Below are 17,622 nucleotides of genomic sequence, written 5' to 3'. Positions count from 1 at the left end.
CAAACACAACCTTTTTCACGTTACAGTCAGTTGCATTTAATAGAAACCGATTTATTTATCACAAACAAGCAAAACAACTCAATCGATACCATTCCGCGAATAAAACAATTTACAAATTTTTATATATTTTTCACTAATTATTGTTTTCATTTTTTCTTCTACTTTCAAACCGTTATGTTAAAGGTTACCACATTGACGAGTTTACGTCGAAAGTCGCAACAAAGCCGTTTTGAAATAAATTACGGCGGCAGTTTAAACCAGTAAGGAAAGTAGTAAAGTCGGACGGGGCCGACTTTATGATACCCTTCACCACTTTGGGTGTATTCAACAGGACCATTAAAATGAAATTGGATGAACTAAAATAGTTGATATTTATTTAAATGTGAATCTACCTAGATATATCCATAAAGTATGTAAATCGACTTCAAACAAATATAAATAGGTCATCCGTTGGGCTATGTCTGTACTTCTGGAAAACGCAACTACGTAATTCTATGCTAAATTTTGTAAGTTGTGCAAAATTTGATGTCAATCTGACTAACATGAGGAGTTTGATGCCCAATTTACCTGAAACCGGGGGAAAATATATATGGAAGCTCTATCCAAATATTAAGCGATTTGAAACAAACTTGTCACAGATTAGTTTGTTCTAATTTCAGAAAGTTTTGTTCCTATCAGCTCATTGGTTCCTTGGTGCGTCAATTACTTAAAATCAATCTATAATAAAAGGGAGCTATATCTAAATCTGGACCGATTTTCACGAAAAAAGCAGACATCACTCTAGGCTCAATTCAGTACGTTATGCCAAATGTCGTGCAAATCGAAAGGTATATAGCGACTTTGGTGCACCATTTACATGAAATCGGACGAAACTATATATGGGAGCTATATAGAAATCTGGACCGATTTTCTCGAAACTTGGCAGATATCACTCTAGGCTCATTTCAGTACGTTATGCCAAATTTCGTGCAAATCGAAGGATATATAGGGACTTTGGTGCACTATTTACATGAAATCGGACAAAACTGTATATGAGAGCTATATCTAAATCGGGGCCGATTTTCTCGAAACTTGGCAGACATCACTCTAGGCTTAATGCAGTAGGTTATGCCAAATTTCGTGCAAATCGAAAGATATATAGGGACTTTGGGGCACCATTTACATTAAATCGGACGAAACTATATATGGGAGGTATATCTAAATCTGAACCGATTTTCTCAAAACTTGGTAGACATGACTCTGGGCTCAATTCAGTACGTTATGCCAAATTTCGTGCAAATCGAAGGATATATAGGGACTTTGGTGCACCATTTACATGAAATCGGACGAAACTATATATGGGAGCTATATCTTAATCTGGACCGATTTTCACGAAACTTGGCAGACATAATTCTAGGCTCAATTCAGTACGTTATGCCAAATTTCGTGCAAATCGAAGGATATATAGGGATTTTGGTGCACCATTTACATGAAATCGGACGAAACTATATATGGGAGGTATATCTAAATCTGAACCGATTTTCTCAAAACTTGGCAGACATGACTCTGGGCTCAATTCAGTACGTTATGCCAAATTTCGTGCAAATCGAAGGATATATAGGGACTTTGGTGCACCATTTACATGAAATCGGACGAAACTATATATGGGAGCTATATCTTAATCTGGACCGATTTTCACGAAACTTGGCAGACATAATTCTAGGCTCAATTAAGTGCGTTATGCCAAATTTGGTGCAAATCGAAGGATATATAGGGATTTTGGTGCACCATTTACATGAAATCGGACGAAACTATATATGGGAGCTATATCTAAATCTGGACCGATGTTCACGAAACTTGGCAGACATGACTCTGGGCTCAATTCAGTACGTTATGCCAAATTTCGTGCAAATCGAAGGATATATAGGGACTTTGGTGCACCATTTACATGAAATCGGACGAAACTATATATGGGAGCTATATCTTAATCTGGACCGATTTTCACGAAACTTGGCAGACATAATTCTAGGTTCAATTCAGTACGTTATGCCAAATTTGGTGCAAATCGAAGGATATATAGGGATTTTGGTGCACCATTTACATGAAATCGGACGAAACTATATATGGGAGCTATATCTAAATCTGGACCGATTTTCACGAAAATTGGCAGACATCATTCTAGACCTAAATGATTAGGCTGTACCAAATTTCGTGCAAATCGAAAGATATATAGGGACCGTTTACATTAAATCGGTTAAATATATATATGGGAGCTATATCTAAATCTGAACCGATTTTTCCCAATTTCAATAGGGTTCGTCCTTGGGCCGAATAAGTGACCTATGCCAATTTTCATCCAATTCGGATAATAAATGCGGCCTGTACTTTGTTTACAATTTAACATGGACAGACAGACGGACAGACGGACAGACGGACGGACGGACGGACATGCATAAATCGACTTAGAAAGTGATTCTATGCATATTCTCAAAAGGAACCATGTTTCTATCTCGATTATTTTTGCCTGTTACAAACATATGCACAAAGACATAATACCCTGTACCACAGTGTGGTGAAGGGTATAAAAACAGCTGCCTTCGATCCAAATGTCATGAAGTAAAACGTAAAATGTCATGAAGTAAAACAAATATAGTATAGAAAAATATTTAAATGGAAAATGGACATAGTCCACGGCTCGAATGTGTTATACCCTACACCCCAATGAGGATATGCAAAAGCTGATTTTATAATTACATATGTATTAGAACCGCCTATATACTAATCGATAGTTTAGTGTCTCAAACATTCCGAGGATCACTGATGAAGGGAGTCTTTCATAGACGAGCTGAAGGGAGTCTTTCATAGACGAGCTGAAGGGAGTCTTTCATAGACGAGCTGAAGGGAGTCTTTCATAGACGAGCTGAAGGGAGTCTTTCATAGACGAGCTGAAGGGAGTCTTTCATAGACGAGCTGAAGGGAGTCTTTCATAGACGAGCTGAAGGGAGTCTTTCATAGACGAGCTGAAGGGAGTCTTTCATAGACGAGCTGAAGGGAGTCTTTCATAGACGAGCTGAAGGGAGTCTTTCATAGACGAGCTGAAGGGAGTCTTTCACAGACGAGCTGAAGGGAGTCTTTCACAGACGAGCTGAAGGGAGTCTTTCATAGACGAGCTGAAGGGAGTCTTTCATAGACGAGCTGAAGGGAGTCTTTCACAGACGAGCTGAAGGGAGTCTTTCATAGACGAGCTGAAGGGAGTCTTTCATAGACGAGCTGAAGGGAGTCTTTCATAGACGAGCTGAAGGGAGTCTTTCATAGACGAGCTGAAGGGAGTCTTTCATAGACGAGCTGAAGGGAGTCTTTCACAGACGAGCTGAAGGGAGTCTTTCATAGACGAGCTAAAGGGAGTCTTTCATAGACGAGCTGAAGGGAGTCTTTCATAGACGAGCTGAAGGGAGTCTTTCATAGACGAGCTGAAGGGAGTCTTTCATAGACGAGCTGGAGGGTGTCTTTCATAGACGAGCTGAAGGGACTCTTTCATAGACGAGCTGAAGGGAGTCTTTCATAGACGAGCTGAAGGGAGTCTTTCATAGACGAGCTGGAGGATGTCTTTCAGACGAGCTGAAGGGAGTCTTTCATAGACGAGCTGGAGGGTGTCTTTCATAGACGAGCTGAAGGGAGTCTTTCATAGACGAGCTGAAGGGAGTCTTTCATAGACGAGCTGAAGGGAGTCTTTCATAGACGAGCTGAAGGGAGTCTTTCATAGACGAGCTGAAGGGAGTCTTTCATAGACGAGCTGAAGGGAGTCTTTCATAGACGAGCTGAAGGGAGTCTTTCATAGACGAGCTGAAGGGAGTCTTTTATTGACTAGCTGAAGGGAGTCATTTATAGAAAAGCTGAAGGGAGTCTTTCATAGACGAGCTGAAGGGAGTCTTTCATAGACGAGCTGAAGGGAGTATTTTATTGACTAGCTGAAGGGAGTCATTTATAGAAAAGCTGAAGGGAGTCTTTCATAGACGAGCTGAAGGGAGTCTTTTGTAGGCGAGCTTGGTGCACCATTTAAATACATGGACTGACAGTCTTATTTTTATTCTCAAAAATAAATATAGATCATTCTCGTTTCCTTTATTAACATATGCACAAATATAAAGTATCTGTACCACAGATTTGAGAAGGTTGTAGAAATAAAACACTCTTCGTTTAGTTTTCGTTTCTTTATTAAAGAATTATGCATTTTTTGTGATTTCTTATTATTTTGTTCTTTATATACACATTGAGGATAGAGAATTGTAGTTGCTGATCATCTGAATCATAAAAAACGATGTAATAAAATGCAAAAGTTATTTTGTATTGGTATTTGCAAAAATACTCTGTTTATCTTGTCGTAGTTTCTTAAAAATTGGTTATCCGTATCTCTTAGAAGCATATTTATTCTTTACTCCCTATTATTCTAACAACAATGACCATCATGATTATGGTGATCATGATGATTTGCTGTACCAGATTCGCGATAATGTATTTTATTGTTATCTTGATTGTTTTCTTGATTTTCTATATTATCAGACTTTGTTGTAGCGAATTCACCCAAATCTCTTCGCATAGCATATGCATCCTCACCATCGGCGTAGTACTTGGGCTCAATTTCTATGATTTTAAATTTCAACGTATTGGTATAGAGGTTTAAGGCGGCACGATTACTTTTGCGGACATGCAACGAAACATACTGTGCTTCGAAACACTCCACCATTGCTTTGGATGCTTGATTCATAAGTTTTTGAGCTAAACCTAAACGACGATAGGAACGTTTAACGGCCAGTGATGTAATGTGGCCACGTTTGCTATCCTCACCGGATTCGGGTTCTTCCATTTTAGCCAAAACATAACCGACAATATTGCCCTTATCGTCTTCGGCCACGTAGCTAAGTTGTGGCCATGTAAGTCCGTGATAGAAGTAATATTTCATTTGATAGTTTTCGGGCAGGCATAGCAAATTGCAATGTTGCATTGCCATTAAATCTTCAGGTTTAGCACAGCGAATATTCATGGTGATAGGTAAGTATGTATTACAAGTTTACAAATGATTCGAAATTAGTCTTTTCTTATTTTTCTACTTTTTGCATGCGACTGTGTTGTTCCACCTATAGAATCTGTTGATTTTTCCGGAGTTGCGGGTGAGCCGTCTGGATTTGTCTGTCCCAAGAGTTCTCGTACTAATCTGAATTTAGACAAGAATGCTTTCCAAATTAGGAACCAGCCTGAAATGAGAAAATGTTATAACAAATTAATGTTAAATTTACAGTGAAATTAAATGTTAAGCTAGAGATACGAACGTAAAAAATACGGCTTGGGCCCTGATTTCTGGAGATATGGGCCTCCAAAGTTCCGTTGGGACCTTTGTATTTTCTCATATGTTTAAAATTCACTAAGGCAATATGGTTATCATTTCAAAGCATTTGAAGCCCTGTTATAATCAGGGCCCCAAGGACTACATGTGGTAAAAATTTCAAAACGGGAGGGGGCCCTAAACTAGACTTGTTCCAAAAATACATTCGGGCACTGGGTTCAATCGCTGAATATCACTCGATGGGCTCAAACATTGAATTTGAACTTGGTACAATTATTGCGATGGGCAATCAATGGATGAAATCCGATACTCCAATTGTGAGCGAGGTAACAAAAGTGATGGGTTGCCATCTTCAGAAACATAATTTGGACTGGTGAAATATATTTATAGCTAACAAAGAATCACAAAAATGCATTTTTCTATATTAATATAACGTTTTGCTAATTCAAATTATTTCCCATCATGAACAATTCCGTGCATGGCAAAAATCACCAAAAAGCACATTGTTTAATACGTGTTCAAATTCATATGTACTCATGTATGTGTATGCTTAAGACTAAGTAGAAATCATTTCTTTCAAAAATATTGATAAGGTCAAAGTTTCACAACAAAAATACTAATATGATTTAATGACAATGCGAAAAAAGAACACCATTCATTAAGGCAATTCGATTGATATCTATGGAGAGGAGTTCGCGTGTATTGTATTATTTAGTGACGTCACAACAATTTTACATCACCAACAATTAAACATGTAAATAATATTCAATGGAGCAGCAGGTCTTACCCAATAATATAATGGCAGCAACAATTGTTACAGAAGCTAACACAGTAAAAACGAGTGCCAATGTTGAGGCTAAAGACATTTTTCTAACTCTCTAGAATTTGGACTAGCGTATGGGATACTATGTCGTTTTACACTGATATTACGTTGTCTTTATACACAAAACAATAGAACATATCTTTTGTCAACGTTATATGTTTTCTATTACAAATGAATAAATAATATTGGGGTTTGAACAAACAAAAATCACTAAATTGTATAGAAATAATAATAATAAAACACTGAGTACGCGCTGTTTTTAACACGATACAATTACTACTTAGCTACACATAAATAAAGTTGAATAACAACAACAAATCTGGCATCAAAAACATATGTTTAATGATTATGTTATTTGCTTCTTCTTTACGAAGCTATATTTGTCATTCACATTGAATGATATGACTCATATGGGAAAGCTGCGAATACAGTTGGCAACACAAAATTGCGTATAGCGACAGTCAAGAAACCGGCGACTTTGGTCGTTATAAGCGATATTAACCAAGTGTAGGTCATATATATTATACCCTTCACCACACTGTGGTACAGGGTATTATGTCTTTGTGCATATGTTTGTAACAGGCAAAAATAATCGAGATAGAAACATGGTTCCTTTTGAGAATATGCATAGAATCACTTTCTAAGTCGATTTATGCATGTCCGTCCGTCCGTCCGTCTGTCCGTCTGTCTGTCCATGTTAAATTGTAAACAAAGTACAGGCCGCATTTATTATCCGAATTGGATGAAAATTGGCATAGGTCACTTATTCGGCCCAAGGACGAACCCTATTGAAATTGGGAAAAATCGGTTCAGATTTAGATATAGCTCCCATATATATATTTAACCGATTTAATGTAAACGGTCCCTATATATCTTTCGATTTGCACGAAATTTGGTACAGCCTAATCATTTAGGTCTAGAATGATGTCTGCCAATTTTCGTGAAAATCGGTCCAGATTTAGATATAGCTCCCATATATAGTTTCGTCCGATTTCATGTAAATGGTGCACCAAAATCCCTATATATCCTTCGATTTGCACCAAATTTGGCATAACGTACTGAATTGAACCTAGAATTATGTCTGCCAAGTTTCGTGAAAATCGGTCCAGATTAAGATATAGCTCCCATATATAGTTTCGTCCGATTTCATGTAAATGGTGCACCAAAGTCCCTATATATCCTTCGATTTGCACGAAATTTGGCATAACGTACTGAATTGAGCCCAGAGTCATGTCTGCCAAGTTTCGTGAACATCGGTCCAGATTTAGATATAGCTCCCATATATAGTTTCGTCCGATTTCATGTAAATGGTGCACCAAAATCCCTATATATCCTTCGATTTGCACCAAATTTGGCATAACGCACTTAATTGAGCCTAGAATTATGTCTGCCAAGTTTCGTGAAAATCGGTCCAGATTAAGATATAGCTCCCATATATAGTTTCGTCCGATTTCATGTAAATGGTGCACCAAAGTCCCTATATATCCTTCGATTTGCACGAAATTTGGCATAACGTACTGAATTGAGCCCAGAGTCATGTCTGCCAAGTTTTGAGAAAATCGGTTCAGATTTAGATATACCTCCCATATATAGTTTCGTCCGATTTCATGTAAATGGTGCACCAAAATCCCTATATATCCTTCGATTTGCACGAAATTTGGCATAACGTACTGAATTGAGCCTAGAATTATGTCTGCCAAGTTTCGTGAAAATCGGTCCAGATTAAGATATAGCTCCCATATATAGTTTCGTCCGATTTCATGTAAATGGTGCACCAAAGTCCCTATATATCCTTCGATTTGCACGAAATTTGGCATAACGTACTGAATTGAGCCCAGAGTCATGTCTACCAAGTTTTGAGAAAATCGGTTCAGATTTAGATATACCTCCCATATATAGTTTCGTCCGATTTAATGTAAATGGTGCCCCAAAGTCCCTATATATCTTTCGATTTGCACGAAATTTGGCATAACCTACTGCATTAAGCCTAGAGTGATGTCTGCCAAGTTTCGAGAAAATCGGCCCAGATTTAGATATAGCTCTCATATACAGTTTTGTCCGATTTCATGTAAATAGTGCACCAAAGTCCCTATATATCCTTCGATTTGCACGAAATTTGGCATAACGTACTGAAATGAGCCTAGAGTGATATCTGCCAAGTTTCGAGAAAATCGGTCCAGATTTCTATATAGCTCCCATATATAGTTTCGTCCGATTTCATGTAAATGGTGCACCAAAGTCGCTATATACCTTTCGATTTGCACGACATTTGGCATAACGTACTGAATTGAGCCTAGAGTGATGTCTGCTTTTTTCGTGAAAATCGGTCCAGATTTAGATATAGCTCCCTTTTATTATAGATTGATTTTAAGTAATTGACGCACCAAGGAACCAATGAGCTGATAGGAACAAAACTTTCTGAAATTAGAACAAACTAATCTGTGACAAGTTTGTTTCAAATCGCTTAATATTTGGATAGAGCTTCCATATATATTTTCCCCCGGTTTCAGGTAAATTGGGCATCAAACTCCTCATGTTAGTCAGATTGACATCGAATTTTGCACAACTTACAAAATTTAGCATAGAATTACGTAGTTGCGTTTTCCAGAAGTACAGACATAGCCCAACGGATGACCTATTTATATTTGTTTGAAGTCGATTTACATACTTTATGGATATATCTAGGTAGATTCACATTTAAATAAATATCAACTATTTTAGTTCATCCAATTTCATTTTAATGGTCCTGTTGAATACACCCAAAGTGGTGAAGGGTATCATAAAGTCGGCCCCGTCCGACTTTACTACTTTCCTTACTGGTTATACATAGTAATTTTAAGACACATATTTTGTTTTGATATATAAATAATGAAATAAATTCAAGTAGTTGAATACTGAAGATACATTTTTGTAATTACTTACAGCCTGTTTTTGTAAAATTCTAAACGAACGAATTCGAGTGACTTACGACCAAACTCCTTGGTTTTGAAAAATGTGTCATTTATTTTTGTTTTGAATCAAGAAACATTTTTTTACATAAATAAAGGTTTGGTAGTAATTCGTTCGAATTGTTTCGTTTTGAATTTTACAAAAACAGGCTGTTAATATTTTACTTTAATGTTTTCGTAAGTCAATTCAGAGTAGTTCTTATTCAAATGATTTTTATCTACTACTTTTAATGAATAATTATAGAGCTTGAACATATGTTACATGAAAATAAATACTATTCTTTAAAATTTATATTTTTAATTTGGTCTAAGTTTATTTTGTAGTATACTGGTCATATAAGGCTTTTTTGGCTTTGAAATTAATAAATAAATTTATAATAATAATAATATTGTACATTTACACTGATACGTGTATCACAGAAAGAATGAAAAATATAATATATATTGTATAGAAATTAAATTCTTAAGAACGAAATAATAAAACATGACACTATCTTTGAGCAGGTGGGGTTTCGGTATTTTGTGAGAAATATTTTTCTTCGCAGGTTTCGTCGTTATCATTTATAGGAAAAATCACATACAACAAATAGTTACAACCGATATGTCGTAATTAGAGATGTCGTTACAAGCAATATTCTTTTGTGTGGGCTATAAAGGGCAGAAAAAAGTTTGTCTTCTGACGGCTGACAAGAAAGTCGCATTTAAAAGAGCTAATGACGCCAACGGGCTTAAAAAATTACAATCTACCAAATCTAGTCTACCGAACTAGTTTACCGAAATAGTTTATCATCGAATACAAATTTGAGCGAAAATTGTTTATAAGATCTCGTTTTTATACAACAGTAATCCAAAGTATTCATAGATTGGACGGTGGATGGTGTCTACATATGGTGTATGGTCCTATATCTTCTATTTTAATAGAAAGTGGACTAGCTGGAGGAGGACAGCCATCTGTTTTTAAAAATAAAAAAAAAAAAACAGAAAAGCGGCAGTTTTGGCAGCGGCAGCATAACACTAATTAAAAGTCAATATAGTGTAAAAACGTGACCGACATTTGGGAGGCGCCGTAATGCGGGGTCTTACAAAAAAGGAGAATAAAAAATACTAAATACTTAATACTTTGTTTGAAAACCAGGCTTTATCTCACCTAAATGCCGACATTCGGGTGGTTCCATTATATAATGCCTATACTTAAAAATGGATCAGGATTTTTTTTTTCATATATATCTCATTTTCAATACCAAGCTTCGTTATATTTGCTAATGCTAAGCAAATATAACGTGCTCTTATAATGATTCCAATAGACGGACTACGACATTGAATTTTATTCAGATAAAGAATAAATATTTCAATGGGACTTGGTTTAATATTTCGAGGTGGCTCAAACGAAAGGAAAAATTTATATTTTTGGTTCCATAAATCACCAAATTAGCGGTGTAGAATAAGAGTATTTACGTATGTTTATTTTAATAAAATTAAAGAAATGTATACCAAAAATATGACATTTCATTGGACATTTAACCCAGACAACACAACAGAATTTTTCTTGAAATCATGAAGATACAGCAGTATAGAAGGCAAACCATTAAACAAAATAGTTTAGATAAAGGTGGTATTGCCATTTAAAGGTTATAGGGTTCCTTTATATTCTTTGTGTGTTGAAATGGGCCTATGCTGATAACATTTTCACCCTCCGACAACACAAAATTTTAAACTAGTATATGCTCATCTTTGTTTAATGATTTACATCGGTACAAGAAGTATTCGCACTAAATCGGAATAAATTAACTTGAATCTGTCTAGAACAAAAAATAAAATATTATATCCTACATATAATCGTTGAGAGTACAAGCAGTTTCATAGACACATAGAGATCAAATATCGATATTTGTCGATTAACTTGATATAGATATTATGTACATCAAAATTTGTTCAATTTGTGAATTTTGGATATAGAAACAGTCAATGTTTGGAAGATACTAAAGGAATTATAAAAATTTTAATTTTAGTGTTTACAACTGTTGCCGTAATTTTACGTTCCACACAGGTACATACGTTGGATCATTACATGTGTTGCTATCCAGATTATTGTTCGTCTTGGAATTGCTTTGTAGACTTTCGGTAAAATGAAATAATTCCATAACTGTTGTCTACGACACCATGCTACAACAGCGATATGTATTGTTTTAAGGCCGAGGCATGTTAAATTGTTTGACATTGCGGAGGTCCATATTTTGTTGCCAACGATGCCGGTTGTATCTTTTCTAGTAAAAGTTGTATAGACAACGGTTACCCCACACCTATAGTCTACATTGGTCCACATAAACGTATATAACAATTGCCCATTAAAAACAACACAACATCGGAGAAGCTGCACTATATTATTTTCTAACATGCCCACAATAAGATGTATCCACCACATATTTCCATACATTTGTTGTAGTCAGAGGTTAGAATTTTCTCACAAATACAAATTAACATATTTAAAATAAATATATATAGCAAATAATTATTAAATACCTTATTTGTTGATGCCAGTTTTTTATTTCTTCAAAAAATAGTTTAGTATTGTACAAATAATTATTATTTTCGGCCAGAATATTACAAACACCACGCGAAAATTGTATATACGAATGGGGAGCGGACAGAAGAACAGCTGATTACAGTGAAATGACATCTGGTGTTGCTACTATTTTTTCTAACGGCAATCACTGTAGAATAATAACACAGTGTAAAACAACAGGAAAATAGAATAATTATTACAAAAAACGCAATTAATTTACACTTTATTAGATAGAATGATAATGAAAATGCAATATTTAATATAAATTATTTTATATTTAATTCAAAAAGTTTTATATATAAAAACATTTAGTACACTTTATCCAACTGTGCAAAACTAACAATTGTAGGTTATGTTCAGCTGTTCGGAATTATTTGCCTTCCATTGTTGTTTATTGTTATTTAATATTAAGAAGTTTTAAGAATATAATTTACTGAACATGTTGCGAAGAGCTACGGTTATTCTCACCAATCAAGTGCGCTTGAATACCCTTTCGCTGTCTCGTCCATTTGCCTCTGCTCCAGGTGCAGCAGCAAAACAAGAAAAGTGGGATTTATATGCCGGTGTTCTGGTTGAGAGGCTGCCCGTTGTATCCAAAGAGTTAAATGCTTTAGAAAAAGAATTCCAAGAATATTTGTGGCGTGTTGAATTTGAAAAATCTCTGAAATCCGACAGTGAACTTCAACATGAACGTGATTTGAAGCAGGCTGAACTTTTAAAGAAAGGACAAGTAGATTTGGATGAAGCCGCATCGAAGCAAACTGCCCAAGATCTGAAGGATGCATATACCGAAGAACTGAATAAATTCGAGAAAGCTTCACGTACAACAGCTGACGACAAAGCCAACAATATATTGTCCACAAATCGTTGTTTAGACGACACATTATACCTATTGGTGGAACAAACCGTGGGTTCTAAAAAACATTTCCTCCTGCCCCAAGGTCCACGTTTGGATGGTGAAACCATGCGCCAAGCTGCCGAACGTATTGTACGTGAAAAATGTGGCGACCAATTAGATTTGCTCTTCTACGGCAATGCTCCCTGTGGTTTTTACAAATATAAGTATCCTGCATCAGTAAGGGATCAATCAGTGGGTGCTAAGGTATTCTTTTTCAGAGCCTCGCTTAAAAATGGAAATGTGGATAAAAATATTAGCAAAAATTTCGCCTGGATGCAAAAGGATGCATTGAGTACTAAGCTAAACAACGAACGATATGTTGAAAGTGTTCAAAAATTTTTATTTTAGTTTAATATTACGATCGATGGAATAAAGTTAAATTAATGATTGTATACTTAAATTTATCATGGAGTTATTTACAATTTATGGGTATAGAAAATATAAACATGGTTGTATATCCATTAAGAAGTAAAGGGTGGGATAATAATTTGTCCCACCTACCATGCAGAAAATGTTGCTCTAAAATCTTCGATTTAATGTAGGTTTGATAAAAATATCAGGATGTGCAATCTGTTGATTAAATCGGATACTCCATTCGATTTATATGCAAATGACTAGTTTTCGTGGGGGAGCTACCAGAAGGGTATATCTCCGGGATTGATAAAGGTTTGGTAAAAATATAACTTTGTGCATAATTTGGATGAAAGTTAATGTTCCGTTCGATGTATATATTCATTCATAAATGGGTCGTTTATTTTGAAAGGGGTTTAAGTCCATTTTAGGTTTGATAGAAATGTCTGCCAAACCTATTACGTTAACATTACATGATAGAATATATCATGTTGGCCAATACTATCCTTCTCCGAATTTCAAAAATGATGTAATTGGTTTTATTTATGGCGGTACCACGATATATAAAATATTTAACTACTCGAAGGTGTTGTTCTAAAGTTACACACTTTGTCCGAGTCTACTGGACGACTTGCGCGTTGATAGCATCAGCTTGTTCTTCTCGCCATTTACAGCCAGACCCGACAAATATCAGTAAAATTAAAATTTATGATAACTTTTTTATATCTATCGGTAGGGCTTAACGACTGCTTTATTTTGATCGTTAAACTAGCGAATATTTTCTATAATTAACGATGTTAAAATTTGCAGTTATCGGCAATTCTGTCGTTAAGCAGTTACAGAATAGCACTACTGACATATCAGTGCCCAATTATAACTTCCGTCATTATGCTTATTTCAGTTTTTCACAGGTTTAACAGCAAGTTAGTTAGCTGGCACTTACGTCGAAGAATGTCTCAATAATTCGAAAAAGATGACAAATGGGTGGTTTGATTGAGTTAACGATTACTGGACCTCTAGATTGTGATCCTCGTCTTTTTCAATTACCATAAAATCGCAATGTTCTGGTAGTCGTGGAAGGAGTAAACCGAAAAGCTATACAGCCTTTGTTAAACTATTAGCCAATTTCTGGGAGGAGTGGACCTATATTTCCCATCTTCGAACTTTATTTAAGCTTGAAAAAAAATACGATGTACAAACTTTGGAGGGGGACATATCCAAACTACAAGTAAATATGGCAGACATGTATTAATAAACAAGGATCATATGCAGAATATTCTGTCCCAACAAGATATGGAAGATGGAGTGGGGAATCAAACGGAACCCAAACCAGAATGGTCAAGGATTATGTGGCTACAGCACTCTGAGACCGTCATGTCCATTATGATCATCCATGAAAAGATAGAGAGATAAGGAGAAATCTATGTTTGAAACAGTATCGATGGCTATAGAGATCGGATAGAAGATATATTACGTGTCAATATCTTTAGGTTACTAATTATGCTTTAGATTAGAGCAGGTTCAGTTGTTGTAATGATTCCTGTCATTACTCTTATTTCAGCTTTGCTCAGGTTCAACAGTGAATGTGTCCTTTTGGTAGAAGGATTCGGCAAAAAGGATCTTGACACATTGCACCTAGGTTCGTTGTGCTAAAGTTCATAGGCTCTTTCGTCGAAGAACGCCTAAAATTTCCAATAAAAATGACATATGGGGGGTTTGATTGAGTCATCAATTGTTAGATCTGTGGATTGAAGTCCTCGTCTAGCTAATTCGTCTGCTCATCATTGATATAACAAGATTTGATGGATTTAAAAGCCGATTGACTATCCACGAAGTTAGTCACCGGTTCAAAGACCTCTGTATCAGACTTTTTATCAATTCCTCTGCCTTCCAAATCGCGAAGTTTTTAGCTTGGAAAACCGGGAGAAGTAATAAGTTACTACAGCAGAGTTATATTTTCCTATTTTCTTCACAAAATATTGGTCTGTTCCCGTACTGCATGAATCTACTCGATTTTACTAAAGGAAAAAATTGTTATCGTAGTAAAAAGTAGTAGGTTCTTGCAGTACGGGAACAGACCATATACCTTTATTATTAAGTATGTTCTTCATGGTACAATAATAAAAGGTAACAGCAAATCCCAGCTGATTTGATTCCAACGTAATACTAGTGTCAATGTGAATTTGACAAATTATGTTTTTAAAAATCACCCAACAGGAAAATTGGAAAAGCATACAATTTGAAATTGTTCTTTATTACATGTGCTCCCGTATTCAATTTACTCAATCTGCCTGCTGGGAAAGTTTGAGGAAGCAAATCTTTCTTCAAGGAATAACTCGCTATTCCCAGCATTTTCATATGTGTTACACATATAAGTGGCAATGGCTCAATTATGGGAAAGATCTGGAAGCGATAGAAATATAAATTTCATAGATTTTCATTCATGTTTTTCAATTTTTATTTTGAGAATTCGAAAATATTTCATTTTCAAAATAAAAATAATTTGATGATAATTTGTTTGTTTGTTTACATTTTTCTGTCAAATGAGTTGACACTAGTAGAACTTACAACAACAAATTTCCATGTGGTTGTTGTATCGTTTTTTGTACAACAACACTTGCTGTTACCTTCTATTATTATACCATGTATGTTCTTCTTCTTCCGACATATGGGGAATTTAAAGTGGGTGGAATTTAAAGTGAATTAAGTATGTTCGTTTGTTTATATCAGCTGTTTGTTATAATTTGTAAACAAACAAAACACTACAAATAAAAATAATGTTGGTAACGTTTATTTTGATTTTGTATCCTTAAACATTAAAATGATCTACGAAAACGCAAGAACAAATAACATATTTTCTCTAGCTATTCATTTTTTTACTCATTGTTATTATTTCCAAACTTTTTGTTGTTGTAATAAGCTGTATAGGTACATCTTTTTTACAGGATGCTATTCGTTTAGTTTTTAATCTCTTTTTCATTTTTACTACCAGTAAATTCTTACTGAGTAAATGTTACTGAAAAAGTAAACGAAAATAACTATTGTAACATGTCTACGACAATTTATGTGTCATGTAGTCTAAGTCGCCATTAATGTTTATAAAGTACTGTGTTGGAGTTGCCATAGTTTCAGATCACATACCGATAGATGTCTGTCCACTGTAAACAAAAACAATTGAATCCGTATATTGCAAAATATTTTTGTTTTTTTCATAATAAAAATTAAGGATTCATTTCGAAATGAATAATTGTGATAATATAGAAATAAAGGTTGAAAATGAAGCTTTGCAAGATGATAGTGATGAAGACAGCAATGCACAATATGAAGAATATAGTTTTTCAACCTATGGTGACTATGAACAGAAAGAAGAGAAGCATATTCCTATGGACGATATTGAAAGCGACGAGCAGGAAACACCACACAATGAATCAAACGAAAACCGGGAAGCAACATCTTCAAAGAACTCTTCTAAACCTAAAATAAAACGTCAAAGCAAAGCGGCTGCAATTACACATTTACTGGAACACGGATGGTCCTCGAAAAGCTATAACGAATTAAGGAAAAATATGCCTGAACCAGACTTCAGTCAAATTTCAGGTAATTAGTTATTTTATTTTATAGTTAAGTTTTATTAATTACCTTATACGGTTATATTCTTCATTTCAGAATATTTAACAACAAGTATTAACGAGGCACAACAGTATGTCCATCAGGAATTAAGTATGTTCGTTTGTTTATATCAGCTGTTTGTTATAATTTGTAAACAAACAAAACACTACAAATAAAAATAATGTTGGTAACGTTTATTTTGATTTTGTATCCTTAAACATTAAAATGATCTACGAAAACGCAAGAACAAATAACATATTTTCTCTAGCTATTCATTTTTTTACTCATTGTTATTATTTCCAAACTTTTTGTTGTTGTAATAAGCTGTATAGGTACATCTTTTTTACAGGATGCTATTCGTTTAGTTTTTAATCTCTTTTTCATTTTTACTACCAGTAAATTCTTACTGAGTAAATGTTACTGAAAAAGTAAACGAAAATAACTATTGTAACATGTCTACGACAATTTATGTGTCATGTAGTCTAAGTCGCCATTAATGTTTATAAAGTACTGTGTTGGAGTTGCCATAGTTTCAGATCACATACCGATAGATGTCTGTCCACTGTAAACAAAGACAATTGAATCCGTATATTGCAAAATATTTTTGTTTTTTTCATAATAAAAATTAAGGATTCATCACATGTGCACTTTTTCACATGACAGTGATCAATTGATTACTAGAGGTCACCTTTGACCCGTTGGAAAAACCAATCCGACTTCCTGAGAGGCTTTGTCATTTAGCTAGCTTATTCCGGCTACAATATCCTCCCCAACAATGGTTCGTTCTTTGGTAGATACACTCTGTTTAAAATTCCCAGAACTTCAAATTCGAATCACTATTTACAAATTTAAAGAGTTGTCATATGCCGTAGATGTACAATTTTCGATTTATTCGTTTTGGGGAATCAACTTTACAAGTCAACTTGCCTGAGATGTCGGTTAGAGTCAAATGACTCAGAGTTTTTAATTTTGATAAAGATACCCGATTCAGCAGAGTCAATTTTCCCTGACTATTCGCATCAAAATCGTAATTTGTTATCATTATCGAATAGTGAAGATAGTTACCAATCATTATTTTAGCATTTTTCAGGCTCTAGGAATATCTGTAAT

General features: G+C 35.0%; 2 protein-coding genes across 2 annotated transcripts; one reads left to right on the top strand and one right to left on the bottom strand.

Moving 5' to 3' along the window:
- Positions 1-4,413: 4,413 nt before the first annotated feature.
- On the bottom strand, positions 4,414-5,022 carry LOC133323427 (N-alpha-acetyltransferase daf-31-like). The gene has a single exon (XM_061532353.1). The coding sequence runs from the start codon at positions 5,018-5,020 to the stop codon at positions 4,427-4,429; it is 594 nt and encodes a 197-aa protein (XP_061388337.1). The 5' UTR covers positions 5,021-5,022; the 3' UTR covers positions 4,414-4,426.
- Positions 5,023-12,093: 7,071 nt separating this feature from the next.
- On the top strand, positions 12,094-12,900 carry LOC133323428 (large ribosomal subunit protein mL46-like). Its single transcript, XM_061532354.1, has one exon. It carries the CDS (start codon positions 12,094-12,096, stop codon positions 12,898-12,900), a length of 807 nt encoding a protein of 268 aa, XP_061388338.1.
- The last annotated feature ends 4,722 nt before the right edge of the window (positions 12,901-17,622 follow it).

This window comes from Musca vetustissima, unplaced genomic scaffold, assembly GCF_032173495.1.
Source record: "Musca vetustissima isolate MV318-11 ecotype Yass unplaced genomic scaffold, APGP_CSIRO_Mvet_v1 utg691202, whole genome shotgun sequence".
NCBI lineage: Eukaryota > Metazoa > Arthropoda > Insecta > Diptera > Muscidae > Musca > Musca vetustissima.
The sequence above is the reverse complement of the archived record's forward strand: the minus strand, read 5'-3'. Positions and strand labels throughout refer to the sequence as shown.

Bases quoted from the DNA above. Each gene is read 5' to 3' on its own strand.
- LOC133323427 (XM_061532353.1), bottom strand. From the start codon at position 5,020: ATGAATATTCGCTGTGCTAAACCTGAAGATTTAATGGCAATGCAACAT.
- LOC133323428 (XM_061532354.1), top strand. From the start codon at position 12,094: ATGTTGCGAAGAGCTACGGTTATTCTCACCAATCAAGTGCGCTTGAAT.